We start from the raw sequence: 23,503 nt of genomic DNA on the forward strand, positions 1-23,503 counted from the left end.
CCTGCCTGGCTCTGAGTCCTAATTAAGTTTTTAGTTGACTAGACACTGAGCTGGATGGCACAGGGGAGGTGAGGGGGAATGCAGGTGTGTAGAGAGGCTGTGTGTCTTAGCCAGTCAAGGGCAGTGAATCATTTACTAACAGGTGGGAAATAGAGTGCCTGTAGGTTACTCTGTCTCAGGTGGATCGTTCTGTGTATGATTTTAAGATGAATTTTATTAAATTATTTTTAAACTTCACTATATGATCCTTGTATTCAATATTTACTTCCAGAATCATTCTGACAGTCACTCTGATGGAATGAAGAAGAGATCTTCTGGTTCTCATAAAGACCCACTGGTTAGTTCTGTTGTGTCTCATATCACAGTATTTTGTGTGGCTGTAAAATTCACTGATTACTTTTACAGAACTGAAGAATTATGACTGCACTGGTGTGCTCTTAAGGCATTATTGAAACTTGATAATATACTGAAACATGACTTATCAGAACTTATTTAAAAATAATTTTGTTTTCATTTACAAGATTTAATATCAAGTTAATATATCTAACCCTAGTGGCTAGCATTAGGAAAGTGTCCCACGAAGTTCATTAACAATGTATTTTCATGTATGAACTGTCCTTTGGAGGACTATACCTTAAGAATAGGCTTAGTGAGATTCTTATACCTATTTTAGAAATTTGAATTGATTTAGTTGTGGTATTATAAGTAGTACCAAAGTCACATATAGGTTTCATTCTGAATGATTGTTTTTATAGATTTTATAATTTTGGGAACTTGAAATTAATTTTCTGGTAGAAACAATAAAGTACACAATGGCAGAGTTTCCATGCTGTCTTGCAGAAGACTCTTCAACCAATAACGTAATTAAACTATGGAACTAATAGTGCTCTCCATTCCAGCAGACCTTGCTAAACATTTCTGTGGAGGAAAAAATGTCTAGAATGCCCATTTGGGGTGCTAGGAACACCTCTTTCCTGTCAGGTTGCTACAGCACTGGCAGAGGAAGTACAGTCCTAAGCTCCCTGCTAACTCAAGGTTCCCATGGGCAGGGTTCTGACCATTGGTGGGGTGGAGAGAGGGTTGGGAGGCTTTGGCTGGTAGCAGTGAGGAAGGGGGAGAGAATGAAATGGAGAGGATATTAGTGAGATGCCCTGGTGGGGGCAGTGTTGGGAGCTCTGGGGAGAGGTGAGTCCTGGTGCCTCGGGCAGGGCCAGGAGTTTTGAAAAAATAACTTTAATGATTTCTGTGGCATTGCTAAATAGATTATAAAAGGTAATTATTCATTCATCCTGGGTTTTTCAAGGACATTCCTAAGTATGACATGAGAATAAATCATTTATTATTTCCATTCCATTTTGTCTGAGAGTTTATACTCTTGTTTTTAAAGTAAAAAAAAAAAAATTAGCAATGACTTGGTTTGAAAATAGTTAATATTTTAATATTAATATTTTTTAAATATTAATCTTTTTTGAGAGACCTGAAATAGTTGTTATTTTCACTTTCACCTAATATGATTCAATGCTTTAAAATCATTGTTTTGGAGCAGAAGGGTTTTGGCAATATCCGATTTTGCCTCTATGTTTTTAGGTTAACAGCATTTAACCTAAGAAAAATGTGTTTAATTTTGCTTTTTGCAGAGTGGCCTCTACTTTGACCAGAGAAACTATAGCAGTCTTAGACATAGCAAACCCACTTCTGCCTACTATACGCGGGTTTGTCACAAGTTTTTTGGCTTCGTGTGTTTTATCCAACTTCAACACATTTCTAATCCCCTGTTGCATTTTGACTAGTTAGAACTAATCTGTGAATGGCTGTGTATATGCTAGTTTGTGGTAACTGAATTCACATAGTCTGTGTGAGTGTATCTTTAAATAATGGGAACTATTGAATCACCATATTTAAAATGAGTACCATTTTTTTCCAGTTTTTTTAATGAAAAATATTTAACATATAAAAAAAGTTCAAAGAATTTTATAGTAGCCACCTGCGTACCTACCACTCAGATTCTACAATTGATATTTTACTATATTTCCTTTATCATGTAATTATCTGTCCAGCTGTCCCTCTATCCATCCATCAGTCCATCTTTTTGGGGGGATGCATTTCAAAATAAGTTGTAGGCATCAGTACATATCACAGTGTATGCCCTTTTATTAAAAATATACATGTGAAAATTTAAACTGTACGTGGGATGAGAAGAATGTAATTATATTTAATGTTAGAATCTCTTGTTTTTACAAGGCATTTGGCACATCATACATTTAAAACACATGTTTAAATATATAGCGCATAGTGCATTTGAAATAATTCAGTTGTCAAAACATAACTTAGATATTTATGTATCTTATTTTCCATGTCTGATTGGGCTTGGTGAAAAAAACTGAAAATTGTGTCTTGAGATGACATCAGGAAAAAGATTTAATTCCTTTTTTAAAAATGCTGTGCCTTGTTAGTGTGTGGATTCATTGTGACCAGTACAATTTATCTAATTAAAGTAAGGCACTTGGTCCATGGCTTGTTGTGAAATACACGTTTTCTAATCTATTTGGGAGAGTGTTTATAGCAATAACTCAGAGCTCATTTACCTGGTTCCCCAATAATCAGGATAAGCCCATTAGATGTCGCAGGAGCTGCTGGGGACTGGGATGTGGACACTGTTTGCCACACTCCCTGTGCCATGGCCCTCTTTTCCTGAGTGTTTTCTTAGGTGCCCATCCCATCTCCTAACACTAATGTTCAAAGACCAATAGGACTTACCCATTTATAGGAAACTATTCCGAGTGTTTTTCTTTCTTATCCCTTAAAATTGGTATTCAAAGAGATTTCTAATGATTAAGTTTTTCTCACATTGTGTGTCACTTAACTGCCTTAAACACTCAAGAATTACTAATGAATTATGGAGTATAAAATAAATTTGTCTTCTACTTGCATGATGGTGAGGCTGATTCTCCTTTTCTTTTTTCCTTTTTTTTTTTTTTTTTGCTTGTTTTGTTTTATTTTGTTTTGTTTCTTATCAGTCTTCTTCCCTATACAGTGACCCTCTGGCAACATCTAAGAGCTACAGGGTTAGTACTTCCTGGGGAGTATGGTGCCTTCATAGCTATCAGTTGCTTTTCTTTGGGTTAAATCATGTGCTTTCTCCATAGGCCTCCCCTACTGCAAATTCTGGTCTTCTGAGAAGTGCCAGTCTGGTGTGTATTTTCCTCTTCCAACGTGTGTACTCCTGGTGGGGCCATTGTCACGGTGCTGACTCTGGCTTGCCATCTTTCCTCCAGAATAGTCAAGGACACATGGCTTTAATGCTATGTGTACTGCAGACTGTGCTGCCTGTGCTTAAAATACAAAACTTTTGAGGAGCAAAAATGAGCATATCATAGCGGTAGATACTGCTTGGCTGTTGGTAGGCCCTTGCTTAGAATTGGCTTCCTGTAGAGGAGGTAGACTTGCATGGGTTGCACTACACTTGCATACTTTTGTGAGATGGCTGCCCATGCATGGGGTGTCATATTTTGGGGGGGAACAGCTGTGGCCTTGGCCATGTTAATACTAGACTCTAATGGAGCCAGCTGACTAGAAAGACAAAACAGTAGCTCTGTGTAATGTGCGAGTTGGAATTGGTTGCTTTCAAGCTGTTGTTTGTTGTCTTGTGGCCTGTTCTAGTGGACTGGGAACCTGAGGCTTTGTACTTAATTTTATCGTAACAGTGGGCAATATGCTTTCTGTACCTCACTTTCTTTTCTGTACCTTACTTTCTTTTCTGTTCTATTTCCTCTTTTGAGAGAATAAAGTCGTAAATGTTCTCCTAATTTCATAACGTGATGATGAAAGGCAGTGCTGTAACCAGTGGTGCTTTTTAAATGAAGTGTGAGTTTGAAGTTTTAATGAGGCTAACGCAGGAATTTATGCATACATAAATGAGTGTTACCACCTCAGGAGGCTGTACACGTTAACACCATTCTTCAAAACTTTTGGAACTAGGTACTGCAAAGAAGTTATGTCATTTTCAAAATAACTTTGATGCTGAATAGATAAATGGCATTTCCTTTGTTCTTTAGGCGTCGTTGTATGATGGTGGATTATATAACCCTTATGGTTCTCGAACTGTAAGTCTAAGCAGGTGGAGGTGGTGAGGAGGGTGGTGTGTAGGTGGGCACAGTTTACTTACAGAGTCATTTAATCTGACCTATAATTACTCTACAAGCTGTGATCCATCAGCTTGACAATGGTGGCTCTCACCCAAGCTGCGAGAAGGCACCTGCTGGAAACTGTGGCTTAAAGCATGAAGGCAATACAAGTAGAGAAACCTCTTTTCTGGCTCATTAGTTCCTTAGGAAGAGGCTGGGAACAGCGCTTCTCAGGGCCTTTCTTCTCCCTCCTGCCACGGGCTGCTGGATGGTGAGGGTGGCGGGAGTGAAGAAGAGTTCAGGCCGGGGAGGAACAGTTATCTTCACCTGAGAGCCAGGGGCGAGTTAGGTCCAGGGGCACTGATGTATTCCCAGCAGGAAAAGGAGCTGATCGTTAATTGTAAAACCTTTCTTCTTGGAAACTTTATAGCCATCTGAATACAGTTTTCACTCATCAAGAACAAGTTCAGCCCGAAGCAGTCCTGTGGTGAGCTGTCTAGTCTCTTTGCATGCTTTATAGACACTTTTGATTGTTTCATTAATCTGTACTCACCATTCAGAATATTGAGGATGTGGTGTGTTTCACTCTGTTGTGCATGGATTATCATTTTGCTTCAGTACACAAACTCAAGAACTAATTTGTCCTAACGGGTGGTTTCTGTATGAACGTGACTTAAGCACGTAATTTCTTAAATGAGTCTGGAACCAGTGCCATTAGAATTTTTAAAAAATTTATATATAACTGTCATTTGTGTGGAAATTCTTGTCTTCTCAGTGGTGATAATTTAGACTATGAGTTGGTTGCCCTATCCTTTTCCTTCCTCCTTTTCATGTCTACTTCCTACATTGAACCATTTCACTTGCTTACCAGCCTGTCAATCAGTGGAGTGGGAGGAGAAGAAATCAAATAAGTCAGCTTTTAAAAAGTGCTCCAGGGCTTCCCTGGTGGCGCAGTGGTTGGGAGTCCGCCTGCCGATGCAGGGGACACGGGTTCGTGCCCCAGTCCGGGAAGATCCCACATGCCGCGGAGCGGCTGGGCCCGTGAGCTATGGCCGCTGAGCCTGCGCGTCCGGAGCCTGTGCTCCGCAACGGGAGAGGCCACAACAGTGAGAGGCCCGCAAACTTTTTTAAAAATTTATAAATGTAATATTAGCTTAAGGAAAGTACAAAATAAAAGTTCTCTGACCCTTTCCTCCTATATCCATTCCCCAAATGCAACCTCTGTTCTTGTATATCCTTTCAGAGATATTTCATGTATATATGAGTGTCCTTTATTTGAACAGTATGTAAATGACTTGTATACATACTGCTCTTCAACTTGTTTTCTTTACTCAAAGTATCTTTTCAAATCAGTATATAAAGATCTATTTCATTTTTTTGTCAGTCTTTTTTTTTTTTCATTCTTTTTTTGACATTTAAAAGATTTAAAAAAGTAAACCATGTCCGTTACTGTTTCCACTGAGTGCCTCTTGGAGACAGGTTTATGTCAGCACATTTTTTTTTAATGGCAATGGATCATTCCATTAGTGCCTGGGCTGTAAATTTGAAAAATTGCTCCTGTTTTGATGGACATTTAGGTTGTCAGAGTTTTGCTACTACAGACACTTGTACAATGAACATGCTTATGCAGGTATATTTTTGTGGACTTGTATGAGTAGATCTGCATGGTAAATTGCTAATTATGAAATGATGGGAATCAGAGTATTTACATTTAAATTATGCTATATATTGCCATATTACCCACCAAAAAACTCTAATAATTAACATTTTCAATAACAAATGATGACTTTAGGAACTACCTTGTTATTCTTGACAGTGTCAAAATTGGAGAAATTATTAAGCAGTTTCTTAATGGTCAACATAGGTTACTTTGTGGAGTGGAATAGGTGAGATATATGGACTTTCTTCTACATATATGTTTGGCTCATTTCTTCTGCCATTTCCAAGTGGCACTTATCAAGAATTCTACTCTAATAGCTAACAAAAAGTTATTACACGGATGTTTAAGGAGATAAAAGTTATTACAGGTATGTTTTCACATAAGGAGGAAGTTTACTTTTAACCCACCGGGTAATAAAATTCCACTTGGCAGTTCTTGGGCCTGGTAGCATTTTTAGTGTCCCAACTGTGATGGTCCCTTGCAAACAAAATTATGGTAATATTTTCAGTCAAGTGTAGAATCTTGTCCGTGTGTGCTGGCTAAATGCTCTTTCATTTGCAAGGGGGCTCAGAGGTATTATCCCAGTGATGCCAGAATGGTTTCTTAGTGATGTCAGAATGGAGGCAACCTACATATATTGAAGATGAGTCTTCCACTGCTGGTGAAAGAGGAAGAAAACTGTGTGGTGATATTAGAAATATCTCCACCTGCTGCATAGGAATGAATAAAGGACAGTAAGAATCATCATTTCAGTGTCCTTGCCGGTAGGAAATTCTGTCTTTGACTTATATTATTTCACTTAAGAAGATTCTTTTATTTTCTCTCCCAAACTAAAACATTAAATGTATTTATTGACTCCTGATAGGACCCCGAAGAGCCTAGAGGTTTAAAAAGCATGAAGTCCCTGGCTGGTTTTGGCCAGTAGAGTCATGCCCCCCACTTTTCGTTCATTTAACTTAAATAAAAGATGAAGTACTATTTTATTCTTTGTGCTTTTTGGAAATATCTTTTGGTTTTTAATGATCGTTCATTATGCCTTGAAACAGCTTTTTGGTTTAATGGTGCACAATAGATGGTGCTAATTATTATGCTCATGGAGAGTGTTTGTGTGCTTCCCAAAGCCTTACCTCATGTGCCTTCAGTCAGGGAAGACCTGTAGTGAAATTGCATCTTTTTCATTATCTGCTTTTAATATCTATAGTTTATCGACGATGACACTGCAAGCATTGCTTCTTCTGGTCGTGCCAGCCGTGGGCGAAGGGAGAGTGTGGTGAGCGTGATTTGCATGCAAACACATACGATGAGTTTTAAAATTGCAACACTGTGTGATCATGTGAAATCTGTTGGAAGATGAAATTTGCACTTGACAAAATGAGTGTTTTCTTCAAATTCAGTTTATATGAATAATTTGCCTTCAGAAATGTATTCCTGAGAATACATTTTCTTAGTGGGCTATGTGAACTTTCGTAGTGACACCTCTTATGTGCTAGTCATTGTGTACTTGACAGAGTTTCACTTTTAATTTTTTGTTGCTATTTTATGCACGTGCACAATTCACCAAAACCAAAAAATTTCTCAAGCAAAATTAATGCCTCCACATTGTTTAAAACTCATTACTATGGATTAGAAATCATGCTGCCATTAATTAGTTGTTTTCTTCGCTGTGTATTTAAATTTAACCATAGTTTATACATCTTTTAAGGCCCATGAATACTTTGAGTTGCTGATGGCAAAATTTAAAAATTTTGGTCTTAGAATTCAACTAGAGTTACAATTATAGAGGTAACAAATAGCTATGTTAGAATACAAATTATATAATTTCAGCTTATTCTTTTGATGAAGCAAGAAATTTTACAGAGGGCTGATGACATTTTTGCTATACTTAAAAATTGATTCAAAAATTACATTGGTGAGGATGGTGTGTCAGCTTAGAGCTAAAACAAAAGAGCCCAATAAGTAAGAGGCTATAATTCCTTTAAGAAAATAGAAGGTCATTTAATACAAGTCATGTTTTGTGAAAGATTGTAAACACAAAGTTTTCATAGAAAAGGGGAACAGCAAGAGTTTGTGAGCTTTGTTGCCAGAAATCCAGTGATCTAATTAAGACAGTTGTGGTCCATTGGCAAGCCAGTTAATGCTCATACTCAGAGCTGCAGGAGAAACAACAGTCCATGACACCTGAAAGTACCCCAGAAAGTGATGGAGTGGAAAGGGCAGGGGCTCTGAAATGATGATGCCTGGGCTTGAACCATTTCTCCAACCTGTTAGTTGAGTTAATGGCAATTTCTTTATTTGTACAATGGGCATGTAATGACTATCTTTGTAGGTAGGCTTAATATTATGGATTAAATGAATTACTATATAGAAATAGCTATCAAAATTCTGAGATAGTGGGTACCGTTATATTATTATATCTAAATCTAAGTTGTATTATTGTGAACAAGAATACTATTGCTTGATTATCTCAGCTCTTAGCAAAACTTCATATTTGTAAGCCTTAAGGAAGGCATCTCTGTGGATGGGCTTCCAGATTCCTTTCTGGAAGAGAAGAGTTTGTGAGCAAGGGAATCAGACAGAGCTGAGGTAAAGAACAGCTGATGAGTGAGGTAAAAAATATTCATTATTTATTAATTCAACAAATGTGTATGGAGGGAGTACCTGTTACATGTGAGGGGCCATGTTAAGTGCTGGGAATAATGTGGTAAGCCACATAGACCAGATTTCTGACTTCATGGAGCTTATATCCTGGTGAAAGAAATAGAAAATAAACTGATAAAGATAGGAACAAAAAAGAGAAAGTAGACCCGGGGACTGTGAAGAGAAAAAGCAGGTGATATTATAGAAGACATTGAGTGGTGTGTGTGTGTGTGTGTGTGTGTGCGCGCGCGTGTGTGCGTGTGTGTGCGCGTGCGTGTGTGGCAGAGAGAGAGAGAGAGAGAGATCACCCTTGGATGGGGTGATCAGAGAAGGCTTCTCCGAGGGAGTTGACCTTTGAGCTGAGAGTTGAACTGCTTGAAGAGCTGCTTGAAGAGCTGGGAGGAGAGCTTCCTAGGCCAGTGCCAACGACGAAGGTGGGAAGACACTGGGTATGTTTGGGGAACCAGAAAGAGGCCAATGTAGTTTGTTCATTATTTTGTTCTACAGTTCTCGGTCCTGAGGAATATGAAAAAGAGGAAACTGTGGAAATTGGTAAAAGGCACAGTAAATATTCTACAGATAGTTCCACATTCAGGATATATGTGCTTAACAGAGCTGATAGCTATAATGCATTATACATTTGTGAAATATAGTAGAGGCTTTAGGTAAATGCTATCCTAGAATCCCTCATGGTGAGGGTGACGCTGGTTCTCAGGCAGTACATGGATGATCTCTATAGCATAGGACTCTAGCTAAGATGAATAAGAGCTTATTTTAGGGAGCTGTGATGTCATTTAGGAACCCTTTACACTTCTTTCTCACCTTCTTGAGTAGGTAAGTCACAGCAGTTTCCTCATGTCATTTCATGATACTTTATCACACACCAAAAAAAAAAATTTCCCCCATATGCCAATGTTCTTATCTTTTTCTTCTCTCTCTTCTTAACTTTTAAAGCATCTCATTTTTTTCCTGACTGAAAGGTTTCTGCAGCTGATTATTTTAGTCGCTCCAATCGTAGGGGGAGCGTGGTCTCCGACATGGATGATGTCAGCATCCCAGATCTGACTAGCGTGAGTGCAGCGCATGGGGATTCACTGTCTCAGGCTTGTGACTAACAGCTAACAAAATAGCTATTTTTAAATGAGGCACTTAATTTACTGCCTAGGAAATATTTATTTCAGCACACTAGCATAAAATACAGTTATTTGTTTTGTTTTGAAATGTATATATTGATATGTTCCAATTTTTTACAGCATTTTTCCTGTGGAAATTTTCCCCCATAGAACCCATCAGCAGCTCCAACAATTATCAATATTTTGCCAATTTTGTTTCATCTATTTCTTCCCCTTTCCCTCCTTTTTTTCCTGAAGTACTTTAAAGCAAATCCCATACATCGTGCCATTTCCCAATAAATAGTTCAGTATGCGTCTCTAGTTGAGAACTTTTTTCTTTATTTACTGTGCCATTATCATACCTAATGAAATGAAAAATAACTCCTTAAAACCATCTAATACCTAGCCCATATTTAGATATTCCTGATCAGTCTTAAAATTTTTTTTCCCTTTTCATTTTGGAGAATCTATAAATTTTTAGGTAAACTTTGAAGGTTGAACAATAAAATATCCTACTTAGCAAAGAGTCACTAACTTATAGTAACTGGGAAGAATCTGAATAGATTTTGAACATTTGGATTATGGCATTGTTTTGAAGAAATGCCTATCTATTGCTTTCACATTCATTGGGAACTGAATTTAGGAAAGACTGTCCAGTAGAAATGCCTTGAGGCATTTACCTTAATGAAGGAACCTAGACCAGCAGATGTCTACCTGCCTGATGTATGTAACAGCCTGATTTTCTGTCTGTGACGTCTCTCCGTAACTGGCATTAGTGTTGTTTGCCCTTGGACCAACGCTGTCCTAATTATCAAGTGCTTTGAAGCAGATGAGTCAGGGTTTCTTAACAAAAAATTAGACAGTTTTTTAATGAAGAGAGAATTATTTATATTTAGCATGTCACCAATTGTATTTAAATAGCTATTTCTGAATGACTAATCCTAGAAAACAATTTTGAGTGCTGTCCTTAAGTATTCCAGATTGTTGGCGCTCGAAGCTGGCTGGCTGAGCAACAGTCCCATCTTGACCTTGGTCACATCAACAGTCTCTCTGCACACAAAGTTAGAAGACTGGCTCCCAAGTCCTTCCCTTGAAATATTGCCCATTTTATTAATTTGCTTAGTAACCTGTTTTTTCATAGATATAAACAATTTAATTTATTGTATACACCTTTTCTCTTAAAAACTGTGAACTCTTTTAGCATCTAATGTGATGTCTGAATTACTGGCTATGTCCTCCTTACGTTTACTTCTTGGCAATTTATTTTAGTAACTACACAGGAGTGAAAAGGTTGACAGTTTTTTTTTAGTCTTCCACTGCCTCTACTAATTAAATAAAACTCTTTTCTTTTGCCAGGTAGTTATTTTGATCTGTCTACATATTTAAATAAAAAGTATACATATTTAAGGTATATAGCATGATGATTTGATATACATGTATACAGGCTGTGTATATGTGTATCGAGTCATGCTGTATACCTTGTAACATAAGCACAAGCTTCTCTAGAGCAGTGGTTGGCAAATCTGGCCAGCCCCGTTATTTTATAGCCTACCAGCCAAAGTTTTCTTTGTTTTTTAATGGTTATCTAAGTACCTATATAATATCCTTAATTTTACCTCTTGGCAAAGCCTAAAATATATGTTGGACCCCTCTCTAGAGCAAAAAAAATTTGGAATAAAATACATCTTTGTTTCTAAACAACTCTTTCAAATGATGATATTAAAATGTGTTCACGGGGCTTCCCTGGTGGCACAGTGGTTAAGAGTCTGCCTGCCAGTGCAGGGGACACGGGTTTGAGCCCTGGTCCGGGAAGATCCCACATGCCACGGAGCAACTAAGCCCGTGCGCCACAACTACTGAGCCTGCGCTCTAGAGCCCGCGAGCCACAGCTACTGAAGCCCGCGCACCTAGAGCCCATGCTGTGCATCAAGAGAAGCCACCGCAATGAGAAGCCCGCGCACCGCAACAAAGAGTAGCCCCCACCCACCACAGCTAGGGAAAGCCCGTGCGTAGCAACGAAGACCCAACACAGCCAAAAAAAAAAAAAAAAAAAAAATGTGTTCACAACTAGAATTCTGTTTCCACTCAAAAAGGTTCAAATTGTATTTTACCATTCTAGTAGGATAAAATTATCTGTCAAAGTAGCCATTTGCTGAAATGAAGGTCAAAGGGCCTCTTAATCAGAGAATAAGAAATATCTTTCTTTTAAGAAGAAACCAAGGGTTTCAAAGATTTGACAAGATATGTATTCTAAGAAATATTTCTCATGTACTAATTTCAACAAATAAGGAGTGTAGATTTAAAGAGAAACAATCTATACTCTGATGTCAAGAGCAAAGCATTTTCAGATTTCCCAGACATAAATAAGGCAAAGGCATTTATCACTGAAATATGGAAAAGATGATATTTAAGACTTTGTTTACGAGTTGATAATTTGAAATTCTTAAAAGAAGCAATAAAGTTTGCCATCATGTGCTCTTCTTTGTGCATTAATACGAATATGAAATATTATTGATACAAGCCTATCAGCTAACTTTCCATTTCTAGCTATCAAGGGGACCCTTTTCTTGATTGGAAAATTACCAATTTAATTATGTAGGAGTGTAATGGCATAATATTTACTTGAAAGTTTTTGAGAATAGTAGGCTGTAGTCAGTATTCATGAGCAAGTCCTGAGGGCTTTACTAAGGAAAAAAGCCTTGCTTTCTGTTTTGTTGTTGTTGTTTTATATTTTAGTCTACCATTTTGTTTAGCCACTTTTTTTTAAAGCAATTTGATGACTTATTTTCCGTATTTTTCTCTATCTCAGTTTACTTTGCTTGTTTTACAAAAGTGTGACTATATAGTACATATAGCCTTTGTTTTCTGGTTTTTCATATTATTGCATATTTATTTTTTCCATGTTATTCATATATAACAATTTTTTTAAATCAGCTGTAGTCACCATGTTTTACATTAGATCCTCAGACCTTATTGATCTTCTAGCTGAAAGTTTGTACCCTTTTACCAACATTTCCCTCTTTTATACCTTAGTATATTAAACATGATTATATCTTATTCCACTTAAGAGCCTTTTGAGGATCTGGCAGACTCTTTTGGTCATCATTTTGAACACTAGCTTGTCGTTGCAATGCAGCTATGTAGACCTCCCAGGGCTTTTAGAATACCAGGTTTCCACTAGCTTTTCGTCTAAACGGAAGGCTGCGTATAATGCAGCACAAGCCTGCAAAGTGAGCACTGAAGAGTCTCTGGCCAAGTCCCTGCAGCGGGGCGGCTCTAGGCATTTTTGCTACCTCCACAGTCCCTGAAGTTTGGCACACGATCAGCTTGGGCAGGTGCTGCAGTTGGGATCTGTCAGGAGATAGCGAAAGCAACAGAATCAGTCCTGCAGTGGACTGGGTCAGCGATGCAGCCTCTGAAATGTAAGATTATTCTCAGGTGACTGTCTATTAAAAACTGGGTGGGTTTGGGGGTCATTTGTGTGAGAGTGGGATAAGAGACAGGGTTTCAAATGGACCTGGAAGAATGTTTCTGAATGCTGCTTGTTTTTCTCTTTAACTCATTAGTAGAAGAGAGTTGGAAGATACTCTAAGGAAAATAAGTCAGTTTATTTAGATATGATATTTCTTTCACTCTGAGGAGTAACACATTAAATATTAGGCAATATATCTTACTAGTATAGATGTGAGGAAGATAATTCCTTTCTATGGCAATAACTGCCAATATTAAAAACTATTGTCATCGCCTGTTTTAAAACATTTCATATGTGGTTTAAAGAAGTCAAAATGAACTAAAATCAGTTCCTTTTTTTTAAGAGGATTACAGTAAGAAGTAGCAAAAAGAATTTGAAGTCTGAGATAGTATTTATATTCTGATTTGGTACTTATAATAAAAGGTGTTTACTGAGACAGAAAATGAACACAAATAAATGTGGGTAATAAAAAAACAGAAAAAACTGTCAAATATGAGGAAGTTAGAGTGAAGTGATCTGAACTGAGCCAGAAATAATGACATTTTGTGTTTTAATAATTAACTAAGGAAGGTTTTCAAATCTCTTCTCTAGATTGGGCTGGGAGGGTTGGTCTAGGAGTTGGAGTCTGGGTATATTTTCATTTAGTTAAATTTTTCTGTGACTTTTTTCCCCCAGTGGTAATTTGGACAGTATATACAGGTAAATAATACGAAAAATTCACAAAACTGAGGTCTGGATTCAGCTCTGACATTTAGCAGTTATGCATGCTTCAGCAAGATCTTTCACCTCTGAATTTCTCTTTCCTCAGCTATAAAATCAGGGTTTTAGACTAAACCTTTAAGGTACTTCCCTTCTTGAAACGCCAACTAAAACAACCGTAAGGCCTATCTGCAGAAGATAGGATAACTCAATTATGGTATGTCCAGATAATAGGGTACTATGCAGCTGTTAAAATAAATGAGGTAAGTCTATAAGTACATATGGGATATAATTCATTTATTCGTTCATCCAAGAAATTTTGAGTCCTGTATGCCAGGTGCTATTCTTTTTTTTTTTTTAATTTATTTATTTTTGGCTGTGTTGGGTCTTTATTGCTGCGCGCAGGCTTTCTTTATTTGCGGTGAGCGGGGACTACTCTTCGTTGCAGTGCACGTGCTTCTCATTGCGGTGGCTTCTCTTGTTGCGGAACACAGGCTCTAGGCACACAGCTTTCAGTAGTTTTGGCTCGCAGGCTCTAGAGCGCAGGCTCAGTAGTTGTGGCACACCGGCTTAGTTGCTCCGTGACATGTGGGATCTTCCCGGACCAGAGCTCGAACCTCTGTCCCCTGCATTGGCAGGCAGATTCTTAACCACTGTACCACCAGGGAAGCCCCAGGTGCTATTCTTGGTGTTAGGAATACAGAAAAGAACATACAAACATAGAGCTTACATTAAGAGAGAGAGATCAATTAATAAATAAGTTTATTTATTAATAACTAAGTTAATAAATATCATGGGGTCAGGGAGTGACAAATGCCATGAAGAAAAATAAAGTACTTTCTCTGATCTCTGAAACATGGTAAGAGGAAAAAGAAGATATGGAATGTATTTGGGACACTACTGTTAGAATTTTTTTGTTGTTCTTTTTGTTTTGTTTTTTAATGTGTTAGAATTTTTTAAAGACTGGGTGTAGGTTGCCCTTGAAGATCTGGGTATGGTGTACCTCTAGAGAGAGGCTTACTTTGCATACCCTTTGTGCTGTTTTTTTCTCTTTTTTTGGATACGTGAGCGTGTGTTACTTAAAAAGCAAAAACAAAAACCGGGCAACCAATTTCCTTAGTGCTGTGGGGAAATTTTTTTGATGATATATTTTACATGCTCTAGCCCAATCTGAACGTTTTTGTCTAAGTATGCTAGTCTTAATCTGTGTGTCCTGTGTCAGTAATGCTAAGATAAGAAAGTTTTTTGGCTTTTGGTTTTATCAGAATTTTCTTTTTGATGTATACACTTTTTTGTGTGTGTGCGTTAACTTTTACAATGATAAAATTTAAGTTTAACATATAGTTTTCTTTAATATGTTTCAAATACCATGAAAAGAAAATCTGTGTAAAAGTTCTAAATTTTTTCATAAGGACAGCTTGTTTACTCCATGTCTTCCTTAGATAAGAATTAAAGTTCTTAACATCTTGTTTTATGTGTCCCAACTTTTATTTCAGTTTTAGTATGTTTGCTTTTAGGTTCCAAATATCGATTGAACTTGGAGAACTCAAATGAGGTCACTTCTTTTTTTTCCCCATAAAAAAATCAAAATGCTAAGCATCTTTTCTGATTTTTATGTCTGTTCTTTTCTAGTTGGATGAAAAATCTGACAAACAATATGCTGAAAATTACACAAGGGTGAGTATCTAAATTTCTAAGGAAATTAAGTTCTCAAGGTCAATAACTTACTGTCTACTACTATTTTATTCTTGATTTTACAACAGTTTAACTGATGGAGCTACTCTTCCTCTCTTCATCTACTTCCTGTCCTTGACCCCCGGATTCCTCTGTGGTTGAATCATGTGAAGCACTGGGAAGAGAAAAGACACTGCATTTTATTTCCTTGAATGTCACCTCTTAAACTTTTGGCTGCTCTTTTGATTTTCATTCCTCTAGAATTTAATCCTTAGAAGAAGCCATTAAACACTGAAAATGAAGAAGTGTCTTTAGGAATGGTGGTGACAAACTCTGAGGGTTTTGTTTTTTTCCTATTATAGATAAATTATTCTTCGAAGTACAATAAAATAACTCCTTTCTAGGAGTTGCTTTGTGTTTAAAAAATCTCTAATTTTCTTCCAGAAATATTTTTAGAAAGTCATCTTAGGGAAATTATCAGGATTAATTTTGTGCTATGCCCCCAAAAGGTGTACCAGTTCTATCCAGCAGAAATACAGTGCAAGCCACAAATGTAAACCACATATGTAAGTTTAAATTTTCTAGCAGCCACGCTAAAATAGTAAAAAGAAACAGATAAAATTAATACAAATAATATATTTTATTTAACCCAAATGTCCAAAATATTTAAACATAATCAATATGAAAACTTATTAATGAAATATTTTACATTCTTTTTTCTACACTAAGCCTTCAAAATCTGGTGTGTATTTTACACCTAAAAAAAAAATTCTCAGTTTGGACTAACCACATTCCAAGTGCTCAATCACTGCATGTGGCTAGTTGGCTGCTGTATTGAATAGCACAAATCCCTGCCATTTATTACTCCAGTAGCATGATGTCGCATTTAAACTCATTGTGGGAAGAGCAGTCTAAATTCATAGTGATACACGGTATTGTTGCTGTCAGCTGCAAATAGTATCTCCAACTTTATCAGCAAAGTATTAGGAAAAGAAAAGATTCTAAAGAAGCAGCTTCAGGAACTAAACAGGAGGACTGCTAACTAGCATACCAAGTATAACATTCTAAAACTGTTTAAAATCAAGCAGATGTACTCACCCCAGTGCTGTTTACAATACAGCAAAGATAAACTTAGAAAACAGACAACTCTCACACGAACCATTTCCTTCTTAGTTATTATGAATTCTAGATTCCAGGAAAGCGAGCGAACACAGTTGTGCTTAGTATGCCTGGGCCCGTCTCTGGGTACCCTCTCCCCAGAGCCAATCTAAATTGCCTGTGGATTGCATTCGGTAACTTCTTGTCACCCTGTGTTAGATCTCTCCCCACCATCCACAGCAATATATTTGCTGTGGAAACAGCAATATATTGCTGTTTCCACAGCAAATATATTTTTAAAGAAACAAGACTTAAAAGTGCCATATTTCTTTTTCTCTAGCCTTCATCTCGAAATTCTGCCTCAGCAACAACCCCTCTAAGTGGAAACTCATCCAGACGAGGAAGCGGGGACACGAGCAGCTTAATAGATCCAGACACCTCATTAAGTGAATTGCGGGTAAACCGCGATTTTTGGTTTGCTTTTTATAAACAATTTTTTGGCTTCTTTGTAGTCTAGTGGAACTATTTAACATTTAATGTGTCTTGGTAGGAAGAAAAAAGTATGGTATGAGTTCTTTAAAAAAAATTGTTAGTGCAGTTCAAGAATGTGACTAGGGTCTGAAGGGAAGGAGATTAGTTAATTCTTCCATTCTCTTTCCTGAACATTTGATGATATTGGAATGACTTCTGCTAATTTACAAATGCCAAAAAATCTTTCTAATGTATATAAAAGTAATTCTCTCAAATAATTGGCCATATTTTAAATGGAAAATATGTGGATGTACAAGGAACCAGATTTGGGGAATTATTAGTCTTTTGAGCCTTATGGTGTTATTTGGCTGCCTGAATACAGTTATCTCTCAGTGTTTCATGATAAGACAAGTATAATAATATTTGGGATGACAGAAATACCTGAGTAATGTAAGCTCATTTAAACCATTAGTTGAGTCTCCATTCTTATTAATAACACTTTCAAAATGTATTTGAATGTCTATTTGCTGGACATGCTCTTTTTGAGGAACGAGGGAAGGGCAGTAATAAAAATTGCATTTATTCATTCGTTCAACGTTGTTGAGCACTTGGCCCCACAGAGTCAGGCAGTAAAGCACACTTTGGACTTAAAGAGTTCGCTGTTTCATAGGGAAGACAAATGGATATAAACCAGTAAAACCAGGTGGTGTGATGCCATGGCAGTAGTAAGAATAGGGCTGTTAAGGGAATTCAGAGAAGCATCATCTAAATTAGACTAGAAGAAGAGATTTTAAAAAAGGTTTTTCGGTGGAGAGAGGGGGTGAAGGAAGAATAAAAATTAACCAGGCAAAGAAGCTGAAGGGTGAAGGCTTTCTCAGATAGTTAAATTCAGAGACCCACAAGATTATGTGTATAGCAAAGTTGCCAGAGGGTAGGATGAGAAGTGAGGATTCGTAGTGGGTGAGAGAGAAAGCTGGAGAAGTAGTGATGGGCCATATCACAAAGCACCTTGTGTGGCAGGAATTCAGGTTTACCCTGACAACTAGGGGATATTAAATAGCGGAGCAGTACTATCTGATTTGCATTCCTAAAGATTGACCACAGACTGGAAGAAGCATTGGAGGCAAGGAGAAGAGTTACCCTGTGGTTGAACAATGGGGATGAGATGAGCAAGTCGAAACTGTGATGGGAGAAAATGTAGGCAACTTGCTCTGAAGAGAGTATTGGAGAATGGAAGTTGTTTGGTCAGTACAGAGAGAGAGGAAGTTAAGAGGTTTTTGTGTTCTTTTAAAGGCAGCATTAGTTGTTGTTTTCATTGGTTGGATTGAGCCAGTAGAGAGAGACTATGAAGGTTAAGGAAGGAGAAGGGGTAGCTGACTGAGAAAGTGCCTGAGTGGGTGAGAGGAGTGTCCAGGGATCAGATGGATGGAAGGTGGCCGCCCCTTCCCACTGACACAGTAGAGGAGGAGGGAGGGACCGGTGGGGACTGAGTAAGATTGTGGGCAGGGTAGGAGCAGGAGTCTGGCTTGTGAAATGGGCAGCTCGTAAAAGTGGGCTGGAGGTTAGGAGAGGGTGAGGATTGGAACAGCGGCAGCGGCACTGCAGAAGGAGGCCCAGGTCAGCCTGGTTCTGACTTTGAAGGGGTCAGTGTTATTGAACTCTTCCTAAGTACCAGGCATAAGCACAAGGGTGCAACGTTGAATAAGCTTAACTCTTGCCTTTAGGTGCTATTTTCTAGTGGGACAAAAGGATGGGGCATTCCAGCCTCAGACTGAGCTTGTGCTCGCTGTTTACTTGTATTTCTTCTTTGAGAGAACAACCTCCTTGAAGGAAATGAGATTTTTGTATCCTAGCATTTGGCTCCTAATAGGCACTTGATAAATGTCTGTCGAATGAACGAATGAATAAAAGACAAAACTACCAAGGAGGGAATGAAGGGGGCAGGGGAAATATAATATAGAAACTCTGTGTAATGGGCCTTTGATAATTGATCCTGCCTGTAATTGTACAGTTATGTTCAGGGCCCTGTATCAATTATTTCCCCCCTAAATCAACCATCCAGAATAGACCTCATGTAGCAAGGTCAGGTACAAGGGAAACAATATTTTCCATTTAAAATTTGGCCTGCTTCACTTTTCTTATAAGGATTATGGTAACATTTGGAGCAAAGGCTTTTCTCATCATTTAAATGATGTCCTCAGGATAGACTCTCTCATTTGACACTGTGTTTAAAATATTTGTTTAATACCCCTCCCTTTACCTGTCTTTCCCCCAAATTAATTGTGGTCAGTAACCAAGTCATTGAAAGACAACTTTGTTCATCTCTAGTTTTACATTTTTTAAAACTTCTGCATGGCTCAGTAGAATCTTCAGCTTATAATTAATTTACTACATATTTTAGTAGCTATCGGTGGAGTGTTATGCTAAAAATTATTTGAATGATTGATACAGTTTTTTAAATTGTATTTTAAAAAATGTTATAACTTATATAGCTTTTGTACACAGCGCCAGCCCCATTTGCTAATGTTTTTTCCACAGGAGTTAATGTCAAGGAAGTATTTGATATGTTAGAATGATTTCATTACTCCAGGCCTTCCCCAGCCCCACCATCACTTGCCTGTTTGCCCCTTTTAGCAGTTTGCAGTGGCAGTTACGTTTGTATACCTCAGTTTCTCTGCTTTTAGTCTGGAATATGCAAAAGTAATTCACATTTTCATCTGAATCCTTTGAGACTTTGTGTGTGGTTTTATGCAATGGTTCATTCCTATGTCCTGCAGGATATCTATGACCTTAAGGACCAGATACAGGATGTAGAAGGGAGATACATGCAGGGGCTTAAGGAACTAAAGGTATCAGGGCCCATTTTGCAGCCCAAGCATGTTCTCTGTACGCAGAAGTGTTGGTAATGGTGGTTTCACAAATTCTATTAACCCCACTGCACATAGCTTTACTAACAGTGTTTGTCTTTCAAGCATGTGCTTAACCTGCAATGCATAGGAAAGGCGAACTTCCAATCTCTGCTTATGTTTAAATGTGTACTGTAGTTTTTGGAATATTCAGGAAAAGATATTATGCCTTACAGTTTTTAAACCTTATAAAATACTTACGTATCCCTTGTGTCTTAGCCTTACAAAATTGAGTTGGGCAAAACCCTAAAAAGTGTTCTAAGAATATTTTTTATTGAGAATTAGACCTTAAAATTCTTCCAAGCTAAATGAAAGAGCATTGCCTGTTTCTGCCACCAAATTCAGTCAGTATTAGGAGTAGAAGGAAGAAGCATCTAAGAGAAAGAGCATTACTATAAATATTCCTTCTGGAGGAAGGACCCTGAAGCATGAGGACTGTGTTTTCTTTTTGTTTTGATTGTTTTTCACATAGATCAAAAAGGGTTACACAGATTCGGTGCCTTGAAGCATTTGGAGGTAAATTTAAATGGGCCTTATTTCTTCCAGTCAAGGATGGCTACCAGTTTCCAGTAGAAGTGTCCATGTGAGGCAGACATTTTACTTGTAAATGGCACTTGATTTTCATGCTCTTCCCTATGTTTTCTTATGAAGTTCAAACCTAGTATTATGAATTACTCTTAAGTTTCTCTGAATACATGTAGGTCCCTATTTGAAATAGAAATACACACCAGGCCTCTAAAAATGCGTAAGCAGGGCCTTCAGAAAGGTGACTCAGGATATGCTCAAAGAACAGAGTGTAGACCTGATGGTCAAGGCTTTGCTCAGCCACCAAGCATGATTGGACTTAGCCCAGCTACCAGCCAGAAACTTCATGCAGGGGATTATGGTCCAGAAAGGGTGGGAAGGCCTATGGAGAGCGCCCCCAGGAAGCCTGGACACTGCTGACAGCAGTGTGTGGTTGTCGGTAAACATCAGGAAGATCCCAGAGTTAGTGAGCTGATGTGCTCAGTTAGTCTTACTGCTCTCATCTTCAGGATTTAATCCCCCTTTTAAGGTTTTAGAGATATGACTTGGAAATAACTTAGATCAATGGAACAAATCCAGTACATTCAATAAATACATTCATTTTAAAGTCTCGTACGTAACATAATGTATCAGGAAAGCAAGTGATTCAAAGGCATTCTTACTCGTTTTTTATTTTATCTTAAACATTTTCCCCTTACCTTTTAGATCTACCATTTATTTCATTTTTTGAAAGATACAAAAAACAGATTAACCTTATTTGAGACTCTGAACAGATAAGTCCCCTTTCCTTAATTCATGGTTAGTGTGTAATTGAACTTGACTTCAAATTATGTTTATCCTTGAAATGACTCTTTTAAATGGAAAAAAATCTTTTAAAAAATTACCTGGTTGGTGGTCAAAGCATGGTGGTGTGATATATCTATATTCTATTAAAAAAGGATGCTCAGTCACTGCTTATGACATTATTCTTAAGTATGTCTGCCTTTGAGGTGTTTTTTCCCCCCTCTACCCTCCCTCCACAGTCACCTGGGTCTTGTTATCACAGATTGCTGGACTCTACTCCCAGATATTCTCATTCAGTAGGTCTAGGACGGAGTGGTTGAAAATTTGCGTTTTTAACCAGGTCCCAGATAATGCTGTTGCTTCTAGTCCAGCACCTACACTGAACATCGCGGCCTTAGACACGTTTAAGTAAAACTCATTCCTTATGGGTATCACTGTGTGAGCTAGATTAAAATCATTAAAACTACCTTGAGGGAATTCACTGGCGGTCCAGTGGTAGGACTCCGATCTTTCACTGCTGAGGGTTCAGTCCCTGGTTGGGGAGCTAAGACCCTGCAAGCCGTGTGGCCAAAACAACAACAACAAACTACCTTGACACTTAAGTTTAAAATAGTCTTCTGTGGTCTTTTGTTTAAAGGAAAAAGTACACTCCATACATTTTATGTCAGTTTTATTATGTTATATATTGTGTCCTTGCAGCTACTGCTTGAACTGTCTTAGATTCTGGTGTTCATGCAGTCATGCCCCGTTTTGTATGGGACTGAGTTGTGAGGAGGACTTTTTTTTTTGCTATTAGTCTCTGAGATGGATGAGAATCATTCTAAATTCTGCATTGTGTTAAGATACCTACTATATTTGAACCATTATACAGTTAACTGGGCTTATATTCTTTATTTTGGGTACATTTGTTCTCAATCATAATATAAATCTTACCTGTTAATACAGTCCTGGGTTGTGAAGAATTATTAAGTGTATGCATATGTGTTTGTGTGTATCTTTATTGAGATTTAAATCACATACCATAAAATTTACCCATTTAAAGTGTACAATTCCGTGGGGTTTTTTTGCATAGTCACAGAATTGTGCAACCATCACCAATTTTAGAACATTTTCACTACCCCAAGAAGAAACCCCATACTAATCAGCAGATGTTCCCCACTCCTGCACTCCCACTCCTGCACCTAGCCCTGGGTAACCACTAGTCTATGTTGTCTTTCGTGATTGGCTTTTTTTTTTTTTTTTTTTTTTTTTTTGCTGTACGCAGGCCTCTCACTGTTGTGGCCTCTCCCGTTGCAGAGCAGCACAGGCCATGGGCCCAGCCGCTCCGCGGCATGTGGGATCTTCCCAGACCGGGGCACAAACCCATGTCCCCTGTATCGGCAGGTGGACTCTCAACCACTGTGCCACCAGGGAAGCCCGTGATTGGCTTTTTACTTAACATAATGTTTTCAAGATTCATCCGTGTTATAAAACACGTCAGTGTGTGTGTGTGTGTATACACGTATACACACATGTGTATACATGTGTGTATACATATATGTACATATATATACACATACACACGTGTGTGTGTGTGTATAAAATGGCTGAGTAGTATTCCACTATATGGATTTACTACATTTTGTTTATCCATTTGTGAGTTGATAGGCATTTGGATTGTTTCCAGTTTGGGGCTATTATGAATAATGCTGCTGTAAACATTTGTGTACAGCTTTTTGTATAGACATATCTTTTCATTTCTCTTGGGTAGATTACCTAGCAATAGAATTGTTGGGTCGTATGGTAACTCTATGTTTAACATTTTGAAGTACTGCCAACCTGTTTTCCAAAGTAGCTGCAGTATTTTACCTTCTTCCCAGCAATGTATGAGGAGTCTAGTTTTTTCATATCCTCACCAACACTTATCTTGTTTCTCATTTTTTGATTATAGATAATAACCATCCTAGTAGATCTGAAGTAGTATCTCATTATGGTTTTGATATGCATTTCCCTAATCACTAATTATATTGAGAAAGTTTCTGTATTCTTATTGTCCATTTGCACACCATCTTTGGAGGAATATCTGGTCATATCCTTACCCATTTTAAAATCGAATGATGTGTCTTTTAATTATTGATTTCCAAGTGTTCTTTATATATTCTGGATACAAGTTCCTTATCAGATATAAGATTTACAAATATTTTCTCCCATTTTGTGGGTCGTCTTTTTACTTTCTTGGTGGTATTGTTTGTAGCATAAAAGATTTTGATAAAGTCTACTTTTTCTTTCATTGATAGTTTGGTATCGTATCTGAGAAACCATTGCCCACTCCAAAGTAATGAAGATTTACTCTGTGTTTTCTG

At 37.8% G+C, this 23,503-nt stretch overlaps 1 protein-coding gene across 12 annotated transcripts in view; it reads left to right on the forward strand.

Annotated features, from left to right (window-relative positions):
• LRRFIP2 (LRR binding FLII interacting protein 2) overlaps positions 1 to 23,503 on the forward strand; it is a 117,920-nt gene that overhangs the window by 54,072 nt on the left and 40,345 nt on the right. For 4 of the 12 annotated variants that reach the window (XM_073810978.1, XM_073810979.1, XM_073810983.1 and 1 more), the window contains 8 exons: positions 272 to 337; positions 4,056 to 4,103; positions 4,555 to 4,611; positions 6,986 to 7,054; positions 9,402 to 9,491; positions 15,337 to 15,381; positions 16,817 to 16,933; positions 19,725 to 19,796. In XM_073810978.1, coding sequence (XP_073667079.1) covers positions 272 to 337; positions 4,056 to 4,103; positions 4,555 to 4,611; positions 6,986 to 7,054; positions 9,402 to 9,491; positions 15,337 to 15,381; positions 16,817 to 16,933; positions 19,725 to 19,796 — 564 coding nt within the window. Of the gene's footprint in view, positions 1 to 271; positions 338 to 1,637; positions 1,713 to 3,017; positions 3,066 to 3,146; positions 3,192 to 4,055; positions 4,104 to 4,554; positions 4,612 to 6,985; positions 7,055 to 9,401; positions 9,492 to 15,336; positions 15,382 to 16,816; positions 16,934 to 19,724; positions 19,797 to 23,503 lie in introns of all 12 variants that reach the window. The other 8 variants (XM_073810986.1, XM_073810988.1, XM_073810987.1 and 5 more) reach the window with 6 other exon arrangements.

This window comes from Tursiops truncatus, chromosome 10 (assembly GCF_011762595.2).
Source record: "Tursiops truncatus isolate mTurTru1 chromosome 10, mTurTru1.mat.Y, whole genome shotgun sequence".
NCBI classification, from domain to species: domain Eukaryota; kingdom Metazoa; phylum Chordata; class Mammalia; order Artiodactyla; family Delphinidae; genus Tursiops; species Tursiops truncatus.